Source organism: Sorex fumeus, unplaced genomic scaffold, assembly GCF_029834395.1.
Source record: "Sorex fumeus unplaced genomic scaffold, SorFum_2.1 ptg000061l, whole genome shotgun sequence".
NCBI lineage: Eukaryota > Metazoa > Chordata > Mammalia > Eulipotyphla > Soricidae > Sorex > Sorex fumeus.
In genome coordinates this window covers 9582382-9604965 of record NW_026606118.1, presented here as the reverse complement: position 1 = coordinate 9604965, position 22584 = coordinate 9582382, and the positions used below count along the sequence as shown (strand labels likewise).

Sequence of the window (22584 nt, the reverse complement as noted above, 5' to 3'; positions counted from 1 at the left end):
GATGCCGCTCTGCTTAACGTTCATTGATTTAAAGAAGGCCTTTGATTCTGTTGAGACGGAAGCGGTCATTGAAGCCCTAGCCAATCAGGGCATTCAAGCCCAATACATCAGGATCCTCCGTGAGCTGTATTGCTGATTCACTACCAGGATCTCACCATTCTACAAAGAAGTGATCGTTGATGTCAAGAGAGGGGTGCGGCAGGGTGATACCATTTCACCGAAACTCTTCAGTGCCACCCTCGAGAACATCATGCGACGACTGGAATGGGAAGGAATGGGAGTGAAGATAGATGGTCGGCAACTACACCACCTCTGCTTTGCTGATAACATTGTTTTAATAACACCAAACATCAGCCAAGTGGCACAAATGCTGGCCGACTTTGACCGTGAGTGTGGAAAGGTAGGACTACAGCTGAATCTTACGAAGACAATGTTTATGAGAAACAGCCTTGTTCCTGATGCCCCATTCGCTCTCAATGGAACGACCATCTCCGAATGCAACAGGCAACCAATCTTACAAGGAAATATTTTTTAACAAATATATATATATATATATATATATATATATATATATATCAGCACACAATGCTCAACCTTTAACCACATGGTAGTAATCTCTTATAGAAGGGCTTAGGGCTTAATGGCCCCTGAGTAAAATGCAACAATCCTCACATTCTTTTCTCTAAGGATACTGTTTTCTAGCATTTTCAGAGGTTTTTCATAACAAAAAAATACAAAATATGTTATTTTGGTTCTTCTGAAAGGACAGGCTGAAGCAATAGCACAGCAGATAGGGCGTTTGCCTTGCACACAGCCAACCCAGGTTTGATTCCTCTGCCCCTCTCGGAGAGCCTAGCAAGCTACCAAGAGTATCTCGCCTGCCAGATAAAAGCCTGGCAAGCTACCCATGACGTATTCGATATGCCAAAAATAGTAACAACAAGTCTCACAATTTGTGTTGAGACGTTACTGGTGCCTGCTCAAGCAAATCGATGAACAATGGGATGACAGTGCTACAGCGCTGCGATAGAACAGGGATTGGGGTTTCAGGATGGAAACATCCAAAATATGGTGGTGAGAAGGTGTAATGGTGGTAGGATTGGTGTTTGAATATTAAAAGTAATCAAATATTGTGAATTACTTTATAAATTTTTTTAAAAAATTAAAAAGTAAGCCCTGAGCACCACTGGGTAATTGTGTGGCCCCCAAACTAAAAACAAAACTATACTTCAAAATAACAGTCATTTCCCCAAAACCAGAATGTGCCTTCCTCTTCTGGCACCACTATGATGCTATTTACATGAAATTATTTCAGGAATTTTGCTGTGTTCTTAAGAAATTTTAACATCTGCTTCAGAGGGAAAACCAAGTATTTACTTGGGGGGGGGGGAGGGGCGGGGAGGGAAGCTGAGAGAGAAGCAAATTACTAAAATCAGGAAAAGAGTTTTTCTTAAAGTAAAATGCATTAACCACCCTTCTAAATCTGATCAAAGATTGTTTAGGTAATGTTCTCTTGAACTTTGGGTTAGCACTTCTCATATGCTTGTCAGTTCTCAGGATTTCAAATTTCTTAACATTTGGTTCAAGTCTGCTAGATCTTTTATGCATAAAATGAAAAAGCACTAGAGACAAGAATAGAAAGGAAGGAAATTAATGAAAAACAAAATCTGCCGAACTGCTCCTCATGGAGCAAGGATACTCAGGGGCATCAGGGGAGCGTGGCTGTGCTTCTTCCTAGCAGTGCAGGAGGTTTACCCACTGCTTGAAATTACGTTCACATCCTCCTTACTGTCCAGCAGAAAGGCAAGGTGGGATAAGTGTTCCCCAAAAATCATGTGGAAGAGAAAATGCTAAAATCTGATTTTTCACCCTAATTGTGTGGCAATGACTTGCTTCAAAGAAGCATTGAAGGGGCTGGAGCGATAGCACAGCAGGTATGGCATTTGCTTTGCACATGGCCAACCCAGGGTCGATTCCCAGCATCCCATATGGTCCCCTGGGCACCGCCAGGAGTGATTCCTGAGTGCAGAGCCAGGAGTAGCCCCTTGTGCATCGCCGGATGTGACTCAGAAGAAAAAATAGGAAGCATTGAAAATATGCTCTATGAGAAGTGATAACAGGCTCGAGTGATAGCACAGCGGTAGGGCATTTGCCTTGCACGCGGCAGGCCTGGCCGACATGAGTTCGATTCCTCTGCCCCTCTCAGAGAGCCTGCCAAGCTACTGAGAGTATCTCGCCCGCACAGCAAAGCCTGGCAAGCTACCCGTAATACATTCGATATGCCAAACACAGTAACAAGTCTCACAATGGAGATGCTACTGGGCCCGCTTGAGTAAATCAATGAACAACGGAAAGACAGTGCTACAGGAAAGGTAGTGGGAAAGGAGTTCGCTGCTCTATGGATACCTCAGAATAACCCCAAGACAGAGTTCTGGCTGAACCCATGAAGTATTCAGTTTTATGTAAAGACAGCTCTGTCAAAATTGGTGGGTGGGAAGCTGTCAGAAACAAACTAAAGATCAGATTGTACCACATAACATGACAGTCTGTGCCACTTCTTATATAATTCCTACAAAGGGCTTTCCAATACTGTCCAGAATATTTTTCTTTTTTTTTTTTAGGGAACATTCCCATCACTAATATAAACATGATGGTTAAAAGTCTCCTTATTTCTATAAAAAACCCTGTGGTCTTTGCTTGCTTGTGCTTTAATTTTTGAGGTACTCCTTTTTTATGAATAAATGTTCATAATGCAGCATGACATACACAAATTCAAATGCACTAAGTATAGGCTTGGTGTTTGATGGAATACCACAAAATAAGCACTTTTTAAGTTAGTAAAAGGTAACTCAAAGTCTTTGACTTGAGAAGACATATATGTATAAAATTATCTTTCTTTCAATGACTCCATTAATGTGTATTTTTCCCCTCAGTAAGGCCAATTTCCACATCACACAGCCTCCCCTTCATGTAGGAGGGCTGAAAGCAAAAGCACCTGCTCAAGCCACCCCCAGATTCCTGACTCACAGGCTCCGGGCAATGATGTGTTTGCTTGCAGTTGCTAAGATGGGTGGTATTTTGTTATATCACAACAGATAAGTAATACACAGCAGAAAGGATGTACTGAGAGGCTGGAGAGAGAGCACAGCAGGTAGGGCATTTGCCTTGCATGCAACCGACCCGGGTTCAATTCCCAGCATCCCGTATGGTTCCCCATGCAGCACCAGAAGTAATTCCTGAGTGCAGAACCAGGAGTAACCACTGTGCGTGGCTAGGTGTGACCCAAAATAAAAAAGATTAAAAAAAAAAAAGAAAAGTTGTACTGAATTCATTGATTCCATGGCCAACACTTGTGAAGAATAAGGGACCAGATAGAAAAATGTAGGTCTATAAAACCTTTCATTCTCTGTAGAACCAGAGCTCTCTGTGGTCAGGAAAGCGTGAGGTCCCTGAAGGTCTTGCTTCCAGAGATGGCTGTTCTTTGGAAAGCTGATACCAATCTTTACCCTGCTAGCAACGTCCTGAACTGCCCAGGCACAGAACTCTGCTCTAGTCACTATTTCTCCCGACAAAAATGCAACATGAACCCACTGATAAACATTTAACTGATAAGAGTTCCTCTTCTTGAATGCCATTCCTTCTCTTTCTGATAGTCTTCATCTCTTGTGCAAGCGTCAATGCATCCATGACAACATCCCTTTTCGTTTTCATCTCTTGTGCAAGGGTCAATGCCTCCATGGCAATATCCCTAACAGCCTCTGGATACCAAAACACTTCAAACCTGTGCCAACACAGCACATTCTAATTCTCTTTTTCCTGTTTCCTTCATCCAACTGTGCATATTTAGTAGTGTCAGTGGCCTAGAATAGTGCCCACACAAAGTAAGATTCAGGAAATAACTGTTACATGAAAAACATTCACTCACAGCAGTTATCACTAACACAAAAGTAGAGTTCTAAGATACTATGACATTGAAGCAGTAGGATTCTAACAAATCATGATATTGAGTATTTGTCCACTTTGTATGCTCTATGGCATTTAACGTATCGGTCACTGAAATTAATGGGAGTAAAATCTTTTGTCACTGAAGAATAGGTGCACTTGCCTTCAGGTACAGATTGATCTGCTGGCGGCACCATACCCCCAATTTGTCTTTTATTTTCAACCTTACTTTTACAACATTTTTAAGACACTGATTTTCCCTGTTGATGGACAGAGATATTTGACTCATACTCACACAGTTATCTCTCTGTTACCTGGTCCTTTTGGTTATGTCCTGGAAAAACAGTCAGATTTTCGATCCAAAAGAATATTTACAGAACAGACTTTTTTGTATATTTTGGGATCTATCAAGCCTTTCCAGAATCCACAAATATGCTAATTTAAGATTATTTTACAGAATATCCCTCTGTGCATGCCATAATATAAATGTGAAGGTAGAACACGTCTGTTATAAAGAACCATTTGAGTTAAAGGAGGTTCTGAAAATAACTTCAGTACATCCTGTGTAGGGTCCCTGGTTCCTATTGTGAAAGCATCTGCTAGTGTATTACCATAAAGTGTGTTTCCCACTGCCCACTTCTGTCTCTTGGCTCCAGACTCTATGACCGAGAAATACCATCTCTGTTATTTCTGAACCCAGAGATATTCTTTGGGAAGTAGAATCGCACCTTCAGTGAATCAGGTAAAATCTAAGATTTTATCTATTTAAATCAATTTTCAGGGTCTCATTGATATTGTACGAGGCAAAAAAAAAGCAAAAAAAAAAAGACCTCAACAAACTTCACATGATCTTGTTTTCTAGAAGCTTAACATTTAAGTTTTTACATCAGGAAGATGCATAAATCAAGGGATACTGTGGAAAAACGCATTAAGTCAAGCCACCTCACTCTGTAGAAATTTTACTGCAAAAATCTGCTTTTACTGCAAAACCCTTCACCCACACGAACACACTGTGTGTGCATAAAATCTCTGCAGTGTCAGCTCTTCCCTGCCCCACAAGCAGACTCATCCACAGTCTGAAACGTGTTACCTTTAACGTGCTATTCAATGTTCGGATTTTGTGGAGTTTCTCGTTGATGGAGGGATTTTTGCACCGCTTAACGAAGGACTTTCTCAGCTCCTTTTTAGTTGAAGGGCGTCGGTCCCCAAGAGGAGAGAGACTTGCTTGCTCTAATGATTTATAGAGCTTCTCCATTTCATCATCTTCGGACACTTTTGTTTCATCTATTTAAATTACAAAAGGAAGAACAGTAACCTCAATTAAGGTCCAGGACATAACATTAGACATGGCGGTCTTTAAATAAGATCTCCCAACACCCTTATCTCATATTTCTAGTATCCAGAAGTGTGAAATGATATTTTGGTTGTCCAAGCTACTCAGCCCAATTGCTCTGATGGGACCCTGTGGCCACTGAAGTGAATGCAAGTTTATTTGTTCCAGACCTCTTTCAGCTTCTTAGCTTTAGCATTATAGTGCAAATTTTCACGTGCAGATCATTTATCTGTATGTCTGTGTCCAAAGTTCCCCCTTTTATACAGAAAAAAATAGTGTTGAATTTGTAGCTCACTTTACTGATTTAATATTAACTATTTACGTCTGTGGCAATCCCACTCCTGATGAGAGCACTTTCCAGGGTGCTAGGTGTAATGGTCTCACCATGAGTTTGGAGAACACAGATGAGTCCATTAGACTCTATCATCTAGCCCTTCCCAAACCATCTCCTTTTCACAATCCAAATATATTCATTCCATCCTAATATCTCTGGAGGTAACAACCCATGATAGCATTAATTTGAATCCAAAATTTAATCCAACTCTGATTTAAATCAGGCCTTGATAAGATTTGTGGAATGACTGATTGATCTTAGTGCAGAATTCTTCTCCACCTGTGAACAAATTATCTGTTGCTACTGATGAGCAATGATGAGCCATGCAAAGTCCACCAAACTTACACATACTTGAAACCCTGAGAAACAATGTCCCCAAATGACTATTGTGCTTCTAGAACTTTCTTTAAACAAGGACATTTACCATGGTCAATGGCTTTGAGAAGATAGTGATTGTTTCCCATGCTGGTACATACATTCAGTCCCCTTTCTAACTGCACATTTTTGACCTTCACCCAAATGTTTCCAGTAGTGATTCCATTCAGGACCCATGATGGATTCCATGTGCTCTGCTACATTTATGTTAATCCCATTATTCTGGCCATAATCATTGATTCACAGATGAGCATATGCCTTAGGACAAGTCAAGTAAGGTCACAAAAACTCAGTACTGCAAGACGAATTGGGGTATTGGAGGAGAAATTCCTAAACTGAGTGTGTGATATGAGGTGAAATACTGCAGAAATCATTTCAAGAATCATGAGAATGAAATAAATTCACTGGGAATAGTTGAGACAGATTATCATGATACCACTGGGGTTCTCTTAGACAACGGGTTGCCTTTCAGTGTTTATAAACTGAAGGGTCTTGAAGATACAGAAAATCACTCAAAGAAAATTTGCATAATTTATTGTGAGTTGTCACTGGTGCCCGCTCGAGCAAATCGATGAACAACTGGAGGACAGTGCTACAGTGCTACAGATATTGTTTACATTTCCTCCCTAAAACTTTAGTCTTTTGTTCTTCTATTTCCTGAAGACACACTATATACTTCCCGGTGTCTATAGATTTGACTTTCTGCCTGAGAACGGTCTTTACAGAGGAACCAAAACAGAATAACTTTAGGAGAAACTGAAATAAAGGGGCCTCTCCAAAATGCAGAGAAATACATACATTAAATATATTTTTCCTTTTTTTTTGAAAAAAAAAAAAAGCCTGGACTTCACGTCAGGCTGTGGGGCAGGTAGGAGCCCTCCCCCCACCAAGGGACCCAGCCCCGGCAGCTGACCTCCACTGCCCAACCACCGCCATACTCCAGACTGCTTTCCGGACACTCAGGCTGAGCCTCACACAAGAATGAAGTCCCATGGAACCCAGATAATGTGGAACTTTGTGACCTTAGACTCTGGACTCAACGGAACCTGGAACAGAGACCCCTTACCTGCTTCCCCCAGTCTCTGGTGACTCAGGGATAACAACCATAAGCCACACCCTGCCGGTACCAGATAATCTTATTGGCCATGCGACTGCACAACACATTATAAGACACTTCCTACCCATTTATGCCTCTTGGAGAGCCCAGCAAGCTACCAAGAGTATTCTGCCCTCACAGACAGAGCCTGACAAGCTCTCCGTGGTGTATTTGATGTGCCAAATACAGTAACGACAATATGTCTCATTTCCCTGACCCTGAAAGAGTCTCTAATCATTGGGAAAAGATGGGTAAGAAGAGGTTGCTAAAATCTCAGGGCTGGGAGGAATAGGAATACTGGCACCCGCTCGAGTAATTCAACGATTAAGGGATGAGAGTGATACAGTGATACAGTGAATAATATAAGGCATCAAAAGTAAGCACACATCACTTACCTAAAAGTTTATTTTCATATTCTCCATGTCACAGACATAGAATGACTGCACTCATTTGTGGAATATAAAGTAACATAATAGGAGACTAACACCTAAGGATAGTAGAGATAAGGGCCAGGAGGATCACTCCATGGCTTGGAAGCAGATCTCATGTGCTGGGGGGAAGGGCAGATGGGATAGAGAAGGAACGACTAAGTAAATGGTGATTGGAGGACTTGCTTGGGATGAGAGATGCGTGTGGAAAGTAGACTATGGACCAAATATGATGGCTGCTTAGTACCTGTATTGCATATAACATATAATTGCATATAACATATAACACCCAGGAGAGAGTAAGAGGCAATGTGCCTGACACAGAGGCAGGTACGGAGGAAGGGGTGGGGGTGGTGGGAGGGATACTGAAATATTGGTGATGGAGACTGAGCACAGGTGGAGGGATGGGTATTCTAACATTGTATGACCGAAACGTAATCATGCAAGTTTGTAAGTCTGTAACTGTATCTCATAGTGATTCATTCCACGGTCCACGGTCCACGGTCCTCCTGTTGTTCATCGATTTGCTCGAGCGGGCCCAGTAACGTCTCCATTGTGACACTTGTTGTTACTGTGTTTAGCATACCGAATGCATCATGGGGAGCTTGCCAGGCTCTGCCGTGTGGGCGAGATACTCTCGGTAGCTTGCCGGGCTCTCCGAGAGGGGCGAAGGAATCAAACTCGGGTCGACCATGTTGGCTGCGTGCAAGGCAAACGCCCTACTGCTGTGCTATCTCTCCAGCCCAGTGATTCATTAAAGTAAAAAAATAATTTAAAATAATTTAAAAAAATAAAAAATAAAAGTTTCTTTTGTAAGATTGGAAATTTTTAAGCAGTATTTGGTTTTCCTCATCTAAAACTCTTAGAAAAGCCCATTCTAAATATGCTTTCATTTAATGGAGGACAAAAAGTCAGAGAGAGAGAACAACAGGCTGAGCACATGCCTTGTATGGGCTTGGATGTGGGAGGTCTGGGTTTGACTTGAGTCCGGGCATGGTCCCTGAGCATTACCAGGAGCAAACCCCAAGCCCTGAGCTAAGACTAACTGAAAGCACCACTCAGTGTGGCCCAAACCAAGAAACAAAAAGTGAAGAACAAATATACTGGTTGCCTTTGTATGTGACTCAAAGTACTGGTTAGTACAACCACCTCTATGCTCTCTACCAAAACAATTTCAAATAAAGAAGGAAAGCATTCAAACCATATTTGAAGACAATGAGACTTTTTGACTCAATCTGTGTGCAAATATCAAACAGACTGTCAATCAGATCATGAAAAACTATTCAACATTATTAGTCATTAAATAGATCTCACACGCGCAGTGAGATGTTGCTACACACCTACACTTATCAAGATGGCTAAAATTAAAGATGATGGTAAAGTGTAGGCAAGGATGAGGAGAAAATAGAAAACTTGCATATTACAAGTGCAGATGCAAACCGAAGCTGCCATTTGATAAGTTCCTCAAAATGTTACCCTCAGAGTAGCACACCACCCAGAAATTCCATTTCTATTAATTTCTTAGAACAATTAAGAATACAAAGGGTGGTTGCAAATGATGGTGATGATACTTCCTAATAGATAAAAATAGAAATATCCTAAATGTTCATCTGGTAATGAATAGAAAAACAAAAGGTGGGTTTGCATCTAATAGATTGATTCAGTCCTTTAAAGAAATAAGATTCTAGTACATGCCAGAAAAAAAGTATTAGTATTAAAAATATTGCACTGTAGCACTGTCCTCCCTTTGTTTATTGATTTGCTCGAGTGGGCACCAGTAGCATCTCCATTGTGAGACTAGTTACTGGTTTTGGCATATCAAATACGCCATGAGGAGCTTGCCAGGCTCTGCCGTGTGGGTGGGATACTCTCGGTAGCTTGCTGGGATCCCTGAGAGGGACAGAGGAATCGAACCCTGGTCGGTCATGTGCAAGACAAACGCCCTACCCACTCTGCTATCGCTCCAGCCCATTAAAAATATTAGTCTATACAAAATCATTCAGTCACATATTGTATAAGCCCGCTTATATTAAATTTCCAGAATACGCAAATCTACAGTGACAACAGGTAGATCTGAGTTGCCTTGGCTAGGAAAGGGACAGTAGGAAGGGAAATGACAGACACCGGGTGCAGGTTTCTTTATGTGGTGTTGAAATTTTTCTGAAATTTCATTGTGGTGACAGTTGCACAAATCTGTGCATATACTAAAATTTGACTTTGTGCTACATGAAATAGATCTCAAAAAGTAAATATTTATTACTAAAAATGTAAATACCATATGATCCATCACTACCACTCCTAGAAGTATCAGAAGGATTTGAAAACATAATTAAGAAATATTTTCACGTCTGTTTATGGCATCCTTATTCGCCATAGCCACAACATGGACTCAACCTTCACAACCACTGACAAATGACTTGAGACAGAAGCTGTGATCTCAATACTTGATGAAATGCTAATTAACATTTTTTTTCTATTTAAGAAAATCCAGTTGTGCTTTTTGGAACAAAATGGATAGAATTTGAGGAGATTATGCTAGGTGAAATAAATAAGGAAGTGAGAAACAATGATCAGATGGTTTCATTCAGGTGTAGATGATAAACCAATGAAAAGAGAAACTGGAAATAAGCAAAAACTAATTCAGGCTCTGCAAAAATTGGAAAGAATGGTGTGAGAGGAATAAGTTACTGCAGGAGTCATTCACAATGACATGACACGGGGACTTTGATGGCAAATATAGTGAGACTTTGACCCATAGGGAAGAGTGAGGCTCTGATCTTGAAATTCTACAGTATTGTTAACCAGTGATAAATCAATTTTATTTTTCTAAAAAGAAATTTCTGTCTTTTTATGGCATTAATTACTATTTATTTGAAGAGAGGTATATATATTGGTAAATCTCTGGCAAGTTTAGTCAACAACTAGAGTAATAAAATACACAATATGTGTATATTTTAACACAAACACACCTAACATATACTGCAATCAATTGCCCTAAGTATCAATAATAGCTTAGTTTTACCAGAAAAGCTAATTGGAACATAAAAACTTGGTTTTTCAGTAAATTGATACTGCATACACAGTGGAAACATTAAACTTATAACAGTACTAGAATGAAAGCTGAAGGCATTAAAAAGAAAAGAACCCTGAGAAAGTGAAATTAAAAACATCTGAGCCCAACAAGTGTATAACAAAGAAAATGAACAATTTTTTTTTATATTTCTCTGTGCTCACCAAGGAACTCAGCTGTGCTACTACAGATTATGATAGAAAATAAAATTACTCTTCTCTAATAAATTAGTTTATAAATTATGCCTCGGTAAAATGAGTATGCTAAAATCGTGTATCTAATTCACCAGATGCTAAGTTAGTAGGAATGAAAGTAACCTCAGAATCTTGGAATAACTTGTCACAAAATACATTTTTCTTTGGGGAGGACGCACCCCTGGCGGTGCTCAGGGCTTTCTCCACCTCTGTTCTTAGGGGTCATTCTTTGAAAAACTCAAAGGACCATACGTGGTACCAGTAATGAAATCTGAGCTAACCACATGCACGGCAATTGCCATACCCACTATACTTACTATCACTCTGGCTCCAATTTTTATTTTCTAAATAAAAAACAAATGGGCCCGTTTGCATTTTTGGATAATTTTATTATTTTTAATACATTTAATGGATATATTATTTTTATGCTAAAATGTTGGTCTATCTCCTCTCCCTACCAACAGACACAATTCTTCTTTAGGGCACTAGCCATAAGTGTGTCTGTGTGTGTGTGTTTGTGTGTGTGTGTGTGTGTGTGTGTGTCTGGGTTCTCTAAGAAATAATGGAACCTTGACACATAATCCTTCAGGTAACACGAACCTTAATGTTTACTAAAACCAATAAAAAATCCATATCAATTACAATCAAATTATGTTCAAAAATCCCTTTTTGGGTTCATATGGAAATTGGAGTAACTCTAAGGAGCAAGTATGTCCACAGGAGGTTAGAGCTGTTACGAAAAGAGAGAAAAAGGGAAGAAAATGACACCTCTCAGCCATTCCTCTCTCTTCCCCAGGACACCTGAAACTCACTCTAGAAGAATCTCTGCCCTCTAAGAACCTGATGGCAGCCTGCCTCCAAATAGAGCAAGAATGAAACAATCAATGGTGATATGAGGCATCAAAATGATACTGATTGACTTTTGCCCACGGCCGCCTGAGAGATTGGGCCCTTATTGCTGCCTCCTTGAGGCTCATCTCTGTGATCGAACTGTGTCTGTGACCTGTCCAGACACAAACATTGTTTCTACAGCCTCTTGTGGCCCGTGCTGAGGTCTTTCCGGGCTCATAAAGGGGCCTCCGCATTAACTGGCACAGATGAAAAATCAGTCCATGAAACAGAAAGGACCCCAAAGGCACAAGCACACAATAATACAAAGCTCACACCTGACCCCAGCTCAACAGAGAGTTCTTCTGCCCTGACACACAAAGGAGGCCATGCTGACAAATAAATCCTATAGAACTCGCCTGCTATGGGTGGGCAGGGTGAGACAGGGTGTGTGTGCCATGCACCAAGGACTTCAAATTCCCCTGGATGCATTTTTTTAAAACCTATGAGGACATTGGGGATCAGTTTCCTGTGTCAGAGAGACCCCCCTCACCCCTCAACATCCCAACACACAAGCTCTCAAGAGTGGGATATATGGTCTTTCTTATTTTCCTACTCATTTGGGTTCAAATAGATTAAAAGGCTGATTTTCTTTTTTTTTTTTCAAAAGAAGAATTTTTTAAAAAAATTTTATTAGTGAAATACCTTGAGGTACAGTTGTAGACTTAGAAATTTTTGTGCTTGGGTTTCAGTTATACAATGATCAAGTGTCCATTCCTCTACCAGTGCCCGTTTTCCACCACCACTGATCCCAGTATCCCTCCTACTTCCCTTCCCCCATCCCACCTTGCCTCTGTGTCAGGGCATTCCCTTTTGTTCTCTCTCTCAAAAGGATTTTCAGGGGGAAAAAAACTACAATAGGAGTATGGAAAGTTATCATTGTAAAAATTGCTCTTCTTTTCATATAACTATATTTTCTAAATGAAAAGTTCCATTAAGAAGCATAGTAGTATTCCTATTACCTTGAGAGAATGTTTTTTTTTTTTAAGCCAAGGAAAAATATTTCCAGATACAAACACTCACAGGTCTTTCACTGGAGAGAGAGAAGCCAAGTTCATTATTTCCACCTTCTCTGTCTTCAGAAGCAAAAGAAATACATTTGGTCTGAAAGTCAAGTGTTTCCAGTTCTGTTGTTGTCCTTCCTCCCTGGTGAATATCTCAGGCTCGGCGCATTAAAAAGCATGAGTTTATTTCTCTGTGCCCTGTAAGCACTTCATGTTCTGTCTCAGCAGCCTCACTGGGACTTTGCCAAGGAAGACGGAAACTATGTTTATTTCATGTGTGAGGGGGAAAGAAATATTCTTGAGAAAGAGTTCGATGATTTTTTTTCCCCAATGAAAACCAGCAATGGAATTAAGAAAAAAAGTTCCATACCACCCTGCCCAGACTCTATGTATACCTGTATAGCTATCCTGTAGCTGTCCTCCTGTTGTTCATCGATTTGCTCGAGCGGGCCCAGTAACATCTCCATTGGAGACTTTGTTGTTACTGTGTTTGGCATATCGAATACATCACGGGTAGCTTGCTGGGCTCTCCAAGAAGGATGGAGGAATCAAACTCGGGTCGGCCATGTTGGGTGCATGCAAGGCAAACGCCCTACCGCTGTGCTATCGCTCCAGCCCTATATAGCAGTCTCCTCAAATTTCAACAAACAAACTTCACCCGGTGCTATTGTTCAAATGCAGCTCCTCATTCAGAAAGTCTGGAATTCTGCAGAAGTTCTACATTATAGTGGATTTAAAAAGGTCCAGGTCCTTTTAATGACAACAGGACTGCATCTAGGAGCTGTACTTGGAGTAGTAAGATGAGACCATCAACAATTTGTTCCAGACCATGAGCCTCAGTCCTTTGAAGACCACAGATTACTGGAGTGACAACTAGAAAATTGAGACACACCCAGAAAGCAAGAGCAAATTTCTCTGTGCCATTGCCTACTTGGCAAGCAGAGAAGCCAGTTTTGCTGGAGAGAGAATGTGCAGAAGCCCTGCTCTAAATCATCCTATCTCCCTGGTAGAGTTGGGAATTCAAGGTAAATGTCGGTGAGCTTCTGCACCCCCTAGACTAACTTGAACTATCTCAAGACATCAGCAAACTGAGTCGACTCCAAATAGCAGTGCAATCATTTCATGAAAGAGAGAAATGCCAGACGGGGCTTGAGAGAGAGCTCTGTGGGCTGCTGGGAGCATGTTTCTTCTGCGGAAGGACCAGGTTCAATTCCCGGCTCTGCCTGGACCAATTCCCAAGCATCTAACCAGGAGTAATTCCTGAATAACCCTGGGTGTGGTGCTCCAAGAAAACAAAAACAGAAAGAGAAATTAAAAAAAAAATACAAGTGCATTTTTTAATAAGATCCTTCTTGGTGACATTCGCAAACCAAGGCAAAACAGCATTTTTAACTAGTGGTTAGCAGTTTGCTCCTTTCCAAGATTATGCCAGATGAATGAGCCACTCCTAGCGCACCCTCCCACGCGGCCCAGGCTATTGTCTGCTCCTGACAGGACCGGCGGGCTCTGCTGGCCCAGAATTTGGCTGTCGAGAACACTCTACGCAGATTCTCTCTAAAGGCGACATTTTCAACTTTTCCTCCCCCACTATCTTATTTTTGGTATTTCCTGGTGCTTTCGAGAATGTGGTTTTTCTTTTTCTATTTAGAACATAAAAGCTGGCTTCAGGAGACGGGTATGTGGAGGAAAATGTTCACAGGAGTTATTTCATACCCCAATTTGAACAGAAACCTTCCTGCAATTGGAAAAATCCACGTACTATCCCAAGGAAGAGATGCTTAGCAGCTGCCAAGCATAAGGCACGCAGAAACATTTAGGGAGAAAGCAGCGTCCCCTCTACCCTGAGTGTTCTAGGTGTCAGAAAGGCAAAGCTTTTTGTTACAAAGCGAGGAAATGACTACATAGTCATTTAGACATTTTTGTGTTGCCTGTCAAAATAAATGTTATTTGATAAAGCATCTGATACCAAGCAATGGAAAGTGTTTTACAGGCTTTCTCTTAATAATGAATCTGACACATCTAGACCAGGGCAAGAGACTTAGAAGTATAATGACAAAGTAAGGAGAACTCATTTTTAACAGTAAGGATTCTTCTGCCCCAGAAAACTTGTGTAACACAGTTTGCAAGTGAGGTGACTCTTTCTCAAGCTGTTGTGGAGAGAGTTATCATGTCCAGACATTTTACTATGAGACAGAATCTACATGAACTGCTTTGCCAACAGGGTATCTTTGTCATGACAGCAAACTATGAGGAAAGTGTCATTAACCACAGTCATAGGGAGAGAATGTCAAGACATGGACAGATTAAAAAAAAAAACACATGACCAAAATTATCAAGAGGTGAACCAAGGTTCTGCACCATAGTGTTTATTAGCTAATTAGCTAAACACTATGCTGTGTGATATGTTTATTTTATCCCCTTGCTTTTGAATTAAAGGATTTATTTTGAGTTGAAGAATATCTCAAATCAGGTACCACGGGGTCAGCAAAACTGGTGGAGTCCTGTAGCTGGCAGGATTAGATGAGTCAACTCAAGATTAAGGACCCCAGCCCCATTATTCTGTCTTCCAAGAAAAAAAAGTCTACTTCTAAGGTGTCCAAGTTTTATATCTCCAGATCTGGATGACAGAAACATAGAAATTCATAAATTGGTCAACCACAAACCACGCAAGCAAGATTGTGAGGTGATTCCCTGCTTGGATTGAGTATCTGAAGATCCTGAACTAGCAAAAACAGAAAACGAGTCACAGCTGAGGTGGGCTGTGGCCCTGGTACACCAGTAAGTGCTTAGAAATGGAGAAGACAAGGTTAGGAAAAGTTAGTTGGGAAAGAGGTGATTTAACAAAGCAAATGAACAAAGGATGGTACGCAAAAGAAGTTCTATGTGATGAATAAGATTTGAAATAAAGAGGGAACACTCAACTAGGAAGCTAGTGTTTTTGCTTGTGCTCTTACAATCCTGGGAAAGAAATCAGGGTCATGGTCATGGTCCTCCCTTTATTCATCGATTTGCTCGAGCAGGCCCAGTAACGTCTCCATCGTGAGACTTGTTGTTACTGTGTTTGGCATATTGAATACGTCACGGGTAGCTTGCCAGGCTTTGCCGTGTGGGAAAGATACTCTCGGTAGCTTGCCGGGCTCTCCGAGAAGGGCGGAAGAATTGAACCAGGGAAAAAAATAGACATGCTTATTTCCTTCATTTTCCTATATTTACCTTCACTTTCCTGTGAGAATAGAGAACATATTTTCTCTGAAGTAGTTGATGTTTATATTAAACAAGGTAACACAACGCTCTTATGTTATTGATTGATTTTATTGCTAAGAATTGATTTATTGCTAAATTATTCTATCAGGCAATCTTTAATGTCATTGTTTGGTTTTATTACTATTATTATCACGTGGCAGTGATTTTTTAAATAATTCTAGCTTTATATTCATAAAATGGGCATCTCGTTGACTTTTAAAATGCATTTATCCAATCCTATTAGCACTCAATATTGGGGAAAATGTTTAATGAAGACATAAAATTTCTATGTCTTTTAATATTCTTTATAAAGCAAGACCAACATTGGGATGCATGTAAAGAAAGAATAAAATTTTTTTGTACATAAAAATCTCAGAGCATTCAAATGCACATTTAGTCATGGTTTTATTTCTTCAAACATATACTTATGAGACAGAAGTTAAACAAGAAATAAAAGGATAAAACTAGAAAACTGTCCCAAAATCAAAGACAAAACCATGAGTCCTGTAGATAAGTATACCCCCAGTATGGCCCCAAATCTGCTGGATCCATCAATCATGTGGATATCTGATAAGGACAAGTGATAAGGGCATGAAGAATGGAAGGAGGGGACACCAAGGGACAAAACCAGTGTGATAAGAACTAGGACATTACTCTCAGTTTTACTAAACAAACAATAAACATTTATTTTCTTGCCCTGTAAAATCAAACTCTCTTTCCTTATTTCAATCACTACAGTGTGATCTATATTTAGCTACGTAACATAATTTTCACTTCATTTGTTTGGGGGGCTCAGAGCTCAGGGGTCACTCTTATTGGGCTCAGGACTATTTATAGTACCAGAGATCCAACCCAGGTCAACTATGAGTAAGGCAAGCACCCAATCAACTACACTTATTAAGTGTATGCTGGGGGCAGCATACTTATTTTTTTTTTAATTTTTATTAGTGAAACACCATGAGGTACAGTTGTCGACTTACAAATTTTTGTGCTTGGGTTTCAGTTATACAATGATCAAGTACCCATCCCTCCACCAGTGCCCATTTTCTACCACCACGGGTCCCAGTATCCCTCCCATCCCCCATTCTCCCATCCCACCCTGCCTCTGTGGCAGGGTATTCCCTTTTATTCTCGCTCTCCTTTTGGGTGCTGTGATTTTCAAAAGAGGCATTGAGTGACAATCATGTTTGGTATATTGTCTACTCTCAGCACGCATCTCCTCTCCTGGGAGGATCCTCCTAACACCCTTTATTTGGTGCTCCCTTCTCTATCTAGGCTGCCTTTTCCCCTAGCCTATGCAGCTGGCCTCCAAGCCATGGAGTAAACCTCCTGGTAATATACTTATTTTTTAACTGAAAACTTTCTGAGTTGAGTTATAGATTTATATGTGACCATTAAATCCCAATCTGCAGATATTTGCATGGAAAATGATGACAATCCTATAGAGTTACAGTATATTTAATGTTACCAAGGATTGAATGTTCTGGGAAACCTATCATTTATTCTTCATTCCTCTTCCCTTTATATATTTGGTTCATTCGTTTCTTCAATTCATTGGTCAAATATAGTTTAAAAGTTTATTGTGTACTGGGATAGTTTAGACACTGGGGATAGACTGACTAAAATCATAATATTATAGTCCTACATTTTATGGTTACAATATGTATCAAATATGTATATTATTTTCACATTCTTTTGTTGCCAACATTAGCAAGCCCACCATAATATCCCCATTGGCCCATTTCAACAGATAGTCTAATAAAAGACATGTCTTCACACTCCCACCTCAAGGTTGGATTCCAATCCCAGGTTGGATTCTTGCCTACCCCAAAGAAAACATCCCATTATAAATAGAACAAAGTCCAATCTCTTAGAAATCCACTGGTTGTCACATAAGCCAGCTGCTATGAAGCTCTGACATTTCTTCCTATATTGCCTTGTACTCTGCTCCAATAACATTGTATTTATTTCTCTTAAATTGCAAAAATTGTGCCAGTGCTAGAATGTTCACACTTGATTTTCTTTCTGCCTCATGTACATTTGACAGCTTCTGTTAATGCTATAGGCATCTTAGCATCCCAAATCCTATATAACCTCCATGATCACTGGTCCATGGCAAGCTCCTGTCTCCACCAATACCCCACTCTGATAAGTCTTACCTTCCTTAACCTTATTGAACTTATTCACTATCAGAATTCATTCTGCTATGCATTTACTAATTGTTTCCCTATCCTTCCAATGTACACACTAAATTCATAAATAAGTTCTGCACAAAGGGGTTGTTGCTTTTGCTATTATTCACAAACATAGCCCCAAATGCCCTACTTATGCCAGGCATGTTATAATTCTTGGATAAACATTTATTGAATAGTTTCTGTTTGGTCAAAATCTCCATTGTTTGATCTCATGCTAACCCTTTCATCTATCCATATGTCAAATAATCTTGGTTAGTTGGGTTATAGATTCTTAAAAATATCCATAAGTAAATTTTCTTATTGAATTTCAAATATCTAGGTAGCATCAAAATTTAAAAAAATAGTTAGCAGAAATGAATAAGAAGGACATTACTACATATTTTGTGAAAGGCAAAAAAGACAAAATATAATGCAAAAAAATGCTCTACATAATTCTATGTGCAAACCATAATGGCCCAAAAGTAGAGAGAGAGTACAGGGGAAACGGGAAAGAGTATGAGAGTAGGAGTGGAATGGGGGGATACTGAGGACATTGGTGGTGGGAAATGTGAACTGGTGAAGGGATGGGTGTTCGATCATTGTATGACTGAAACTCAAACATGAAAACTTTGTAACTGTAGCTCATGGTGATTCAATAAAAAATTATGTCACAAATTTTATAATCTAGACAAAATAAACAAATAATTTGACAAACAAATCTGCAAAAATTTCATAAAAGAGAAATACAACCATATACTATAATAAACATATATGTCCTATATAAATACACTATACGTTAAATAATGTGAATCAAGCACTTATAACTTTCAAAAATCAAAAGCACCACTGGCTCATTGGTGAGTTCACCAAATATCCGAGGAAGAATCATGGTAATTCTTTACAAGCTTCTCCAGAAGATGGGAGAGGAAATACTTTGAATACACTCTATGAAGACAAAAGTACAATAAAAAAAAGGTCTGAGACATTGAATGGGAAAAAAAAACAACTAAAGAGCATTTCTTATGAACAGACACAAAAATCATCAATAATATGTTTGTAAATTTAAATATAAAAAGAATTTATACCACAACCAAGTGGAATTTATCCCAGAAAAGCAATGCTGTTTTAACATTTTAATTTGAAAAGCAACTAATACAATGCATCAATATCAATTTGCAAAGATCATACAATCATATCAACAGATGCAGAAGGAGCATTTCACAAAATCTAATACATACTCATGATAAAAAGTAAACTAAAAATAGACGAAAATTGACTAAAGCTGATGCAGAAAACATCCTCAATATCCCTATAGTAATTATTTTAGACTTTAGTGAGAGAATTAGGATTTTCCACTTAATGTCAAGGAAAATATGTTCCTCACTCCTTTACCACTTACTCTCAACACTGGACTGGAGTTACAGCTAATTTAGTAAGGAAATTAAAGGTAAACAGATTGAGAAGTAAGAAATAAAACTGCCTTTGCAGTTAATAGTTGCAGAAATATTCTGGGAAATGCAAAGAAATAAAAATAACCTGGCTCAGACCAATAGGTAGTAGGTTTGATCCCTGGCACTCCATATAGTCCCCTGATCCTGCCAATACTGGTCCTTGAACACAGAGCCAAAAGTAAGGCTATGATAATTACTGGGTGTGACTCCCCCAAACAAAACAAAACAAAAATTTTGAAAGATAATCTGTATGACACCAACTGATAGCCACATATCATTTGTCCAAGCCCATCAAATCTTGAATAAGTATACTTCCTAATAAAAGCCATGGACCTTGTATTATAAAGATGAGTAGATGTAGTCTCATTCAAAACACTCAGTTTTAATAAATATTAAAACTAATATTTATTATTAATAATAAATAACTCTGGTGCTAGAAATGTTGATAATGGAAGAAGCTATACATGTGTGGGATGGACAGATAGCAAATCACCATACCTTCTGCTTGATTTTGTTATGAAGCTAAAGCCTAAAAGTATCTAAAATATTTTATCTAAAAATATATTTAAATTATTTTTTTCAATCTATTTGTCAACTGGGGCAACTGAAAGCTTATTGCCTTTAGGTCTAACTAGGAAAGCATAAAATTACCAAATGAAAAATTGATGGGTCTCATTCTCCTAAAGAGCCATGAATATAATCTCAGGGCTAGGATGAAAGAGACGTTACTGGGGCCTGCTCGAGGCAATCGACGATTAACAGGATGATGAAATGATGAAAATGAAATGAAATGAAAAATTAGAAATAAATAATGAAAGTATAGTGCTGAAATATTTAAGCTCTTACCTGATAAGAAGTGATAAGAAGATACTCATATGTGTTCTTATATCTGATATGTGAAATACTGACCTTAGATTTGCTCTTTTGGGGGGGGGGGTGCAAAGCATGATTAGGGCTAGACCTGACAGTGCTTAGCTCTTATGCTTGACTCTGTGGTTAGAGATCACTCCTGGCAGGGACTGGGAGGTCAGGGATTGAACCTGGGTCAGCCATGTGCAAGGCAAGTGCCCTACCTGCTGTACTATAGTTCCAGCCCCAGAATTGCCCCTTTCAGTTTCAAATTCAGATGTTTTCTATTGTCATCCTAGTTCCTCATTCTTAATGAAAAGACAGGTACTCCGAGTCACAAGAAGGACAGGGAGATATAATTAAGCAAATGAATCTAAGACAGTAAGACTGTGAACATCTCAAAACCACCCTTCCAGTGAGACCACTTCCCACCCCAAGGGACCCAGTCCAGGCAGCTGAAAACCTCTAGAACTCAACTGCCACCATGCTCATGGCTGCTCTCCACATGCTTGGGCTAAGCCTCACCCACAACTGAACCTATTCCCAGACACCTCATAGGATACACCCTACCCATACTCCAAGAATATCACACCACATTTGATGGGATTCAAAGTAGGAGCCAACCAATCTTGGAAGGAAATATTATATTATTTAGGTTCTGCTTTGGGCAGGGATTGGGGTTCGGGATAGACACACCCAAAATATGGTTGTGGGAAGGTGTAATGGTGGTGGGATTGGTGTTTGAATATTAAATTTAATCAAACATTGTGAACTGCTTTATAAAATTTTTAAGAAATTAAAAATACCCTTCCATAGCAAATAGTGTGAAATACAAGGCTATGCTCTCAAAAAAAATCTGTAGATCTGAAAAGTCACTCAGAACTGGGACGCACAGAAGCCTACATTGTGTAACTGTATCCTTAAGAAACTGGACCAGGCTTTGTTATTAAAAAACCTACATTTTTAATCTGAAATGACCTTAATTTTTTTAAACTGCATTATTAACTTCTTGTGATCTCCATATAGAATCATTAACTATGATTAACTATGAAAATATTCATTAACTATGAAATATAAAATTATCTTGTAAAATTGTGTTGGCTTAAAGAAGAAATTAAGAGTTAAATTGCTCTAAAATTTTACACTTAAAACTTGTTAGAATGTTAGTATTATATTATACAGACTTCAAGTTATAGTAAAAAAGTATATATTCAGAACCTACATATATTTAGTAGGAATGAAAAGAGAATCATTTAACCAGTTCGCACAAAAAGTAAAATAAGGCTACAAAATCCATAAGACTGAGCAATTTATTAAGTGAAAAATAAAAATAACAAACAACTAATAAGAAAAACACAATTTTTGAGTAATAAAGCAAACAACCTTTAGATTAATTATGGTCACACACATACACACGAAAGAAGTATATGAGTGTACCAATCATTTTTGGGATATAAAAAATGTAGTATGAAATGAATACCCAAGGGCAGTAGAAACGAGGGCCAGGAGGACTGGTCCACAGTTAGAAGCTTGCCACAAGTTGGGGGGGGAGAGGGCTGTTAAGTTAGAGAAGGACCCCTATGACAATGATCATTGGAAATGATCACTATAGACAAGAACTGAGTACTGAGAGGAGGTAAAGGGATATACCTGATAACCTTTCTGTACCTGTATTGCAAACCATAACACTCAAAAGGAGAGAGAGAGGGAGAGAGAGAGAGAGAGAGAATAAAAGTGATGGCCCCACTGACTAAGGGTGGGGGTGAGGACATTGGTTGCAGGAAATGTACATTGGTGAAGGGGCAGATATTGGAACACTGTATGACTGAAACCCAATCACGAACAGCTTTGTTTCTGTGTATCTCATGGTGATTCAGTTATTTTAAAAAAAGTTTAAAATAAATAAAAATCAAACCCAAAAGTTTCCTGGAGAATTGTACCACAAAGAATGGTGACTGCTGAATATGAGACTATGAGGTGCTACAGTGAGAACCGAACTCTGTGCTGACAAACTCCAACTCCTGTACTAGAGTCACTTGTAGCAACAGTCTTCTCTCTGCACACCCTGTTCTCATCAGTCTTCACAAAGGAACCACAACAATCTTGCTAAAAAAGGCAATCAGAAGGTGCCATGCCTTAACCCCCAGCTCTTCAGCAACTCCCTCTCCCTCACGATGGGAACCCAGAGGGCTGACTGTGTCCC

General features: G+C 39.4%; 1 protein-coding gene across 1 annotated transcript in view; it reads right to left on the bottom strand.

Annotated features, from left to right (window-relative positions):
• The window catches only part of IPCEF1 (interaction protein for cytohesin exchange factors 1), a 110798-nt gene that overhangs the window by 9222 nt on the left and 78992 nt on the right, over window positions 1-22584 (bottom strand). The window contains exon 9 of the mRNA XM_056126315.1: window positions 5033-5226. Coding sequence (XP_055982290.1) covers window positions 5033-5226 — 194 coding nt within the window. The remainder of the gene's footprint in view (window positions 1-5032; window positions 5227-22584) is intronic.